Genomic DNA, 7,531 nt, shown 5'->3' on the forward strand with positions numbered 1-7,531 from the left:
GTAATCCTAGCTACTCAGGAGGCTGAAATCTGAGGGTTGTGGTTCAAATTCAGTCAGGGTAGGAAAGTAAGTGAGACTCTTATCTCCAATTAACCACCAGAAAACCAGAAGTGGCGCTGTGGTTCAAGTGGTAGAGAGCTTCCTTGAGCTGCATTGCTCAAGGACAGAGCCCAGGCCCAGAGTTCAAGCCCCATGACTGACAAAAAAAGGAGGACACAGAATGACCCATTGCAACAATGATACCCACAAAACAGTATATTGGAATGAACTTTACAATCTCTGGGGTGCGAGGAGGATTGAGGGAGGTGGGTGAGGGAAGGATAGTGGGAGAACAACAAGGGAGGGGGTAACAATGCTAGACAAGAAATATACTCATTGCCTTACTCATGTAACTATAACCCCTCTGTACAGCATCTTTACAATAAAAAATGCAAAGAATTTTATATTTTTTAAAAAAGAGCACTCTTGAATTGGCTATCCTCAACCTCCTGGATTTGCTAGAGAAAAAAAAATCAAACTTCTAAGGGATATACTAGTTCCTAGAAGCATAAGATACTGAGCTGATTCTAGAACAATTACCTCCAGTAGGGTTTGCCAATTGGCTATCGTTTTGGCTTGTTACAGGCTTAGAAACAGATAGCAGGAAGGAAAATGGTGAGAATCTCGTCCTCACAAAACTGGGGATTATTTTCGTATTTCTCCACTCTCCTAGCCATTCTTCTTGGCCAATTTGTGAACTAACTTTGGCTGACATAGGCCTCCATTCCAAGTTCTCTGAGTCTGCAGAGAGATATCCACTGATTTCAATTATGTCCTCCCAAGGCTTAGAGTTGTATACTGGCCAGTGGACAGAGGGTTCAATAGAGAACAGGCCAAAGATTTTTTTCCCCAAGCACCTCAGTGCTGCCAATTTTTCCATTTCCACCCCTCTCTCATCACCTACCCTAGGAAACTCACATGGAAATATAGGTGCCTTCCTGGATAGCCCAAGGTTGTAACTTTCCAAACTCCCCAGAAGAAGGAGGGATAATGGAAAAGTCAACATTCTGCCCTGAAGAAGCTTACCACAGCAATGTGACTTCTGTAGCCAGTCTTACACATATTGGATTTAAGTATTCTTGGACAAATCCCTCTGTCTCATCTGTTTCTCCTTATCCTGGTGTCTCAAAGTCACCATCTCTTGTATGATTGCATGGATAAATAGAAGATAGGATTGGATGAATGAGATTCTTATATTCTGGCAGTAGAGAAGGAATAATTTTGGAGTATTGGGACTGAGAGTGCCAGGTAAAGCTTGGGAAAGGAAGAGGAAATATGCTAAATCTAATCCCCTAGAGAAATGGCCCTATAAAAGGTAGAGAAAATTTAACAATTCACCTGTCTCCATTCTTTCTCTGCAGCTATAGCCTCTACAAGATCACATGCACATCATAAAAAGAGACAAGGGAAAGCCCCTTAGGCTTCTAGAAACCTGAGGTGTTTTTATGAATGGCCTTCTTGTGAGAGTAGATATTTGGGAATTTGATATATTCAAATGACTGCAACTCAGTCATTCATAGCCAGCTTCATCTTCCCTAAGGTTGTAAGAGCATTTGACAGTGAGAATAGAATATTCTAGCAAAGTATTAGCAGTTTAGCAGATGACTCCCACATACTTCTCCAACTCACATTAACAAACAGTTCAAGGTATCACTCTGCTCTGATTCCTCTCAAATCCACAACTAGAACATTTTCCCCTTTACATTGTTCTAAATGATCTATATAAAAATGTGAATACTGGGCCAAACATGGTTGCTTATGATTATAATTCCAAATACTAAGGAGGCAGAGATTAGGATGATCGCAGTTTGAGGACAGCTTAGGCAGAAAAAGTTAATGAGATACCATCTCAATAACAACATATTGGTTATGACGGTGAATGCCTATCATCCCAGCTATGTGGAAGGTATACTTAGGAGAATCATAGTCCGAGGCTGACCTGGGAAAAATATGAGACCCTATCTGAAAAATAACCTAAAGAAAAAAGGGGTAAGGTATGTCTCAAGTGGTAGAGCACCTGCTTAAGAAGTGTGAAGTCATGCTCAAATCTGAGTAACAACAATTCATTTAAAATATATAAATACCTTTGGATGACTCATCTCAGGCAATAATTAAGCTTGGTCATTTCTATATAATATAGTAGTTTACCTCTTTTTCTTTTAAAAGGGCACTGTGGGGCTGATGATTTAAAGCACAGTCCCTGGGTTCAATCCCCCAACACTGCAAAGGGGAAAAAAAGGGAAGGAAGGAAGGAAGGAAGGAAGGAAGGAAGGAAGAAAGGAAAGAAGGAAGGGAAGGGAAGGAAAATGAGAGAGAAAGGAAGAAAGGGCATTGAAGCATAATATGAGTGCTCTTAACTAGACACTTAAAATTACTAAAATGCTAAATTTTACCTTCTGCACATTTTACCACAATTGTAGAGAATGTATCTGAGGCATTTACCTGTCTATTCTGAGTTGACTTTCTTCAGAGGAACAGATACAGGGCACAACTTTGTGCTTCTCTCAACACACAGCTAATGAGGCAGTGGTGGGCACTGGTCCCTTGTTTTTTGGCCTAGCACAGGAAGAATTGCCTCAATCCCATGGTCTTCATGGAACATTCTGGAAGCTAAGTATAGAAGGCCTGAAAAGGGACTTCCCATTCAACTTTTTCTCCAAGCCAATTTTGGGTAATGGTTCAAGTTAACCTATGTTAGCTATTGACACCCTCCCCCCACCCAATTTATTTATTCTTGATCATCGTCAATTATATTCTCTTGCCTTCATGAGGCATTGTAGAATGTTCTTCCTCCTACTTCCTTCATAAAATCTTTACATTCTGATTTTTCCCTTCATTCTCTTCTGGTAGGCTTCCTCCTTTTCTTCTTTGTTTCTGTTGTTTTGTTGAGACTTGGTCTTGTTAAGTAGCCCAGGCTGGCCTCAAAATTGGTATCCTCCTGCTTCCACCACTCAAGGTCTAGTATTACAAGTATATGTCACTATGCTATATATCTTCTCTAATGTTTTCTACCAATCCTTTAGGAAATATGTTTTCAAAAGTCCAGACACTATCAATAAAGAATTGTAATTATTATAAATACTTTATAATTTTATAAAGTATTATCATTATATTTTAAATGGGAATTATGAGCTTACATGTAAAGGGGAGTAGAGTAAGATGGTGAGAGAGTTATGCATGGTTTCCTAGCCAGGGTTCTATAAATAGGGGAGACAGGATCAGAAATCTGTGAACTACTGTTTAAGTAGATTGTTGGAAATTTACTTTGAGCAATAAGAGCAGAAAATTTACAGAGTAGAGAACTTTCTCTTTTTTTCCCTTCCCCCACCTAACTCCCAAAAGGGTACTTCCCCAAGGAAGGAAACATAAATAAAAACCTGAACACCTTATACATTTATAATTGTGCAATTTCTTCTAGTGCTTTCCCATATGTAACCTCACTTGATCCTCAAATCTCCACAGCTATGGAGATTGGGGCCAGAAGAGGTTAAACCACTCCCTCTAAAACAAAGCTGATCAATCAGAAGCATCACAGAACATTTGCTTTAGCCATGAGAGAAGATTGGAAATCAGCCCAGGGCCCTTTCTCTTTGTTGATACAAATTATGGGCAGATCTTTGGTTCATAAAAGCAATGGCACATTGAAAAGATGATTAAAAACAAATGATTTTATTTTTATCCCTATAGAAAAGTAAAATTAACAGGCACAAAGTTTGTTTGTTTGTTTGTTTATTTACTTATTTTTTACTACTAATGAGTACATCTAGGCACTGCAGCTGTAAACATCTCATCCTTCTTTGTGAAAAGCCTTAAGTTACAAGTAAGGAAGAGTATTATGATATGAAGATCTGAATCTGAATGCAAACGGAGGGGAAAATAAACTGGTAGGTGAGGTTAAATAAAGAATCACTGATCTATTCAAATGTTTGCCATTCGTGAAACCACATTAAGGACAAGGCTAGCATCTGAATTTGTCCAGTCAGGTGATGCATTATCAAAAATGGTGGAGGGTTGCTGACACAATATTTATCATTTCAGTGCTGTTAATACCCCACTGGCAGCAGGTATCTGAGTATTCAGACTTCTAGGAAACTTTATTCTCTGGGGCATAGTCACAACCATGAAAGTATTTGAGAAAAAGTAATTGAGATTTTTCATATTACCAAGGTGCCTTCTTTATCTACTCTAGTGAGATTCTTTTTTTTTTTTTTTGTCGGTCGTGGGGTCTGGGCACTGTCCCTCAGCTCTTCAACTCAAGGCTAGTGCTCTACCACTTGAGGCACAGTGCCACTTCCAGCTTTTTCTGCATATGTAGTGCTGAGGAATCGAACCCAGGGCCTCACACATGCGAGGCAAGCACTCTACCACTGAGCCACCTTCCCAGCCCCTTTAGTGACATTCTTAATGGGTAGTCCAAGTTATTATAAAAAGAAAGCCAGAAATTATTTGGCATGGGATTTGTTTCTTTCTGATGGCTCATTATGCTAATTTATAGGCATTGTCTCACTACTGTTAATTTGTTTTATTTTGGGCAATATATTGTTTTAAGTGTCTATGAGAAAAGGGTACAAGTATATTTATAAACTTTCAACACATACACAAATGGTCATGTCTCATTACCAAAATAAGTCTGTGTCCCCACTGATGCCACATAAATGAGCTATACTGCTCTACTTAAAACAGACTGCTGGAGACTATTCCACCATGCCAGGGACTCCACCACTGCTGTGTAATATGCTCTCCCTCCACATTCTCTCAAATCTCCCTGCATATGGTTCTTGAAACATCCCCTCTCTTTCCATCCCTGTCTTGAACTCTTGCCCAATCCCTGGCCCCTACCTTCAAGGAGAGGGGGTGACCTTAGAGGCTGGAACTAGTACTGGAGAAAAGCCATTGGAACAATGCCAATATAGCTTCAAGGAATGAATCCTAGGAATGAAAGTAAGTCCATTTAACTTATTAATAGCTCCAGTAAAATGCCAGATAGGTTGGAAGGTCAAAAGCAGTACCTTGAGGGAGGTTTGTATATTATCAATGCATTTAAGTGACCCATACTATGTTTGTTGAAAAAGAGAAATCCATTGTATTTAAGCAATTTGGCTTCAGCTAAAAGGTGATTCATGTCTTTGATAAAGCCTGACGCATCATTATTAGGTTTGAGCATTATAGTCCTAAGAAGGCAAGTTGTTTACAAACTTCTTGAAACAAAGAGGATAAACAATAAGCATAAATATTTACAGCCAGATGTGTTGGTGCAGGTGTGTCATCACAGTCCTCAGGATTCTGAGGCAAAATGATCTCAAGTTCAAGGGAAGCCTGAAATACACAAGGATTTGCACACCAGCCTGTACTACAGAGTGAGACTCTCTCAAAAGCAACAACAAAAACCATACACTTCTACCTTTACCCATCATTACTTAGCTCAATCCTGTTCACTGTGACTTATCTTTTAATAAGCTCTTTAATGGGGAAGAATTTTAAGGTGACTTCTAAAAATTAGGTTTGATAATAACTAATAGCATTCGGCCTGCCAGTTTTTATTAGATGCATCAAAAATACACTGCAAAAGTGAAGTGGAAATTCATATTTAGAATCTCATATTTGAACGTGATTCAGACACAAGGAAAAACACGATACATTTAGCCAGGCTGGCTTTCAACTCCTGGGCTCAAATGACCCTCCTGCTTCCGACCCCTGAATAGTTTAGACTACAGGTAAGTACCATTGCACTTAGCTTAAACTTTTTTTTTTCACCTACCATCACAGCTATCATATTGCACTTATTGTAATGAAAGGTATCCCAACTGAACTCCCAAATTCAAATGTCATTTTCAAAAGCAAAAAAGAAAAACCATCTGTATATTTCTCTACATAGTGGTGGTTCTCAGGGCTGGAATTTTTGAGAGAAGAGTCTTAATGTTAATTTAGACAAATTTTATTACCTGCTTCTCACATTCCCCAGGGTTATAGAACAGGGGGCATCTGATCGTCATCTTCAATGGAGGGAGCACACAGCTAAAACTGAATCAACATAGGGGAGGCATTTTGAAGTCTTGGAGTTACCTAGTTAGATGACCAAGTTAGGAAAACTCTGACAGGATACTTTTGGGATAGCAACAGGAGAGGCAAGACAACCATACAATCGGGATCATAGATTTCCCTTCCCATTGTGCCCTCCTTCTCCCCCTTCAGTCTCCACTTAAGTCCATTCTAATCCACAGACTGGTCCTAGCATTCCCCTGGTGAAAGAGAGGAAGGGAAAAAGATGTCTGAGGCCTCTTCATTTTCTTTGTCTTTGTCCCTAAGGCAACAGAAGGAGAGAGCTGCTTCAGCCTGGCAGTGACAGCAAGCTTCGTTGGCTGTGCCGAGTGAGCAGTCCTAGGGAGCTCCTGGAGCAGCTGCCAGTTAGACGGCCCAGAGTTCTGCTAGACTTCATTGCTGCAATTCAATGCCAAGTGTTGGACGTGTTAGATTCAGTTCCCAGAGTACTGGAGCATGGTGTCAGGGCTGTCTGAAGACAAGAGAGCAGAAGCAGTTTAGTGCTGTTGGATGTGCGGGGTGAGGGTGAAAGCATGAGGGAAGAGGAGAGAGAAAGTGGCTATGAGGGAGTAAGATGGTGCTTTTCCTTGCAGGGCCTTCCAGACAAGGTCTCCTGACCTCTCATCATTGTCTGCGGGGAGCCCTGGAAAGGGAGGGAAGAGATGGGCTGCGTTCAGGTATAAGTAGATTAAGAGGATGCAATTGCTGGGGGGTGGGGTGAGGTGCAGATGGGTGGATCTAGACCTGTTTGGCACCTAGAGGGAGAGCAGGCAGAGCCCCCAGGGCAGACTGGCTGAAGCCCTGGGCTGGGGACCCAGAGGCTGTCTCGGCGTCGGTGGCTGGGTAACCGCCTGCGGCCCATTCCTGCTCGCCAGGGTAGGCCTGAGATGGCTCGTTCTTGGCCTCTATGAGCTTGCGGGAGCGGGTGTAGGCCAGGATGAGGACTCCGGCCAGGCAGGCATAGAAGATCATGATGAGCAGGATGTAGAGATAGGCGTCGTCACCTTTGGCGCTGGTCACCTCGCGGCCCACGAAAGGGTCATGCACGACACCCATACCCATGCTTGGGCCGGGGCTGGTACCCAAACCGCTGGCATTACCCCGATGGTGCAGCTGAAGCAGCAGGCGGCTCAAAAGGGTTTGCAGCCGTTGACTCTCGCTGCAATTCATGGCTGTTGGGGAGTTACACGGAGGCTCCAGGACGTTGCTGACCTTTCCCCCTCCGCGAAGGGAAGTGAATGATGGAGCAATCGGGCAGGACAAGCTGAGACCCAAGAGGGCCACAGACGTGGCACCCAGCTCTGGGACAGGAGCGCAGTGGCTGGGGGGCACCAGCTGCTGGGGCTCCTTATCCCCTCAGCCCCACGCCTCCTCCCCTTCCCCACCACGCCCCCTCCGGCCCTGGGCGGCCTCCTTGCAGGCTCAGGCTGTCTAGTAGCTTGGGAGAAAGGGG

At 42.6% G+C, this 7,531-nt stretch overlaps 1 protein-coding gene across 1 annotated transcript; it reads right to left on the bottom strand.

The window, feature by feature from the left end:
* Nucleotides 1-6,816: 6,816 nt before the first annotated feature.
* Nucleotides 6,817-7,248, bottom strand: Kcne5 (potassium channel, voltage gated subfamily E regulatory beta subunit 5). Its single transcript, XM_013025864.1, has one exon. The coding sequence runs from the start codon at nucleotides 7,246-7,248 to the stop codon at nucleotides 6,817-6,819; it is 432 nt and encodes a 143-aa protein (XP_012881318.1).
* Between the last annotated feature and the right edge of the window lie 283 nt (nucleotides 7,249-7,531).

This window comes from Dipodomys ordii, unplaced genomic scaffold (assembly GCF_000151885.1).
Source record: "Dipodomys ordii isolate 6190 unplaced genomic scaffold, Dord_2.0 Scaffold88, whole genome shotgun sequence".
In the NCBI taxonomy this organism is placed as follows: domain Eukaryota; kingdom Metazoa; phylum Chordata; class Mammalia; order Rodentia; family Heteromyidae; genus Dipodomys; species Dipodomys ordii.

What these genes read in the sequence shown, in the direction of transcription:
- Kcne5 (XM_013025864.1), bottom strand. Translation starts at nt 7,248, where the DNA reads ATGAATTGCAGCGAGAGTCAACGGCTGCAAACCCTTTTGAGCCGCCTG.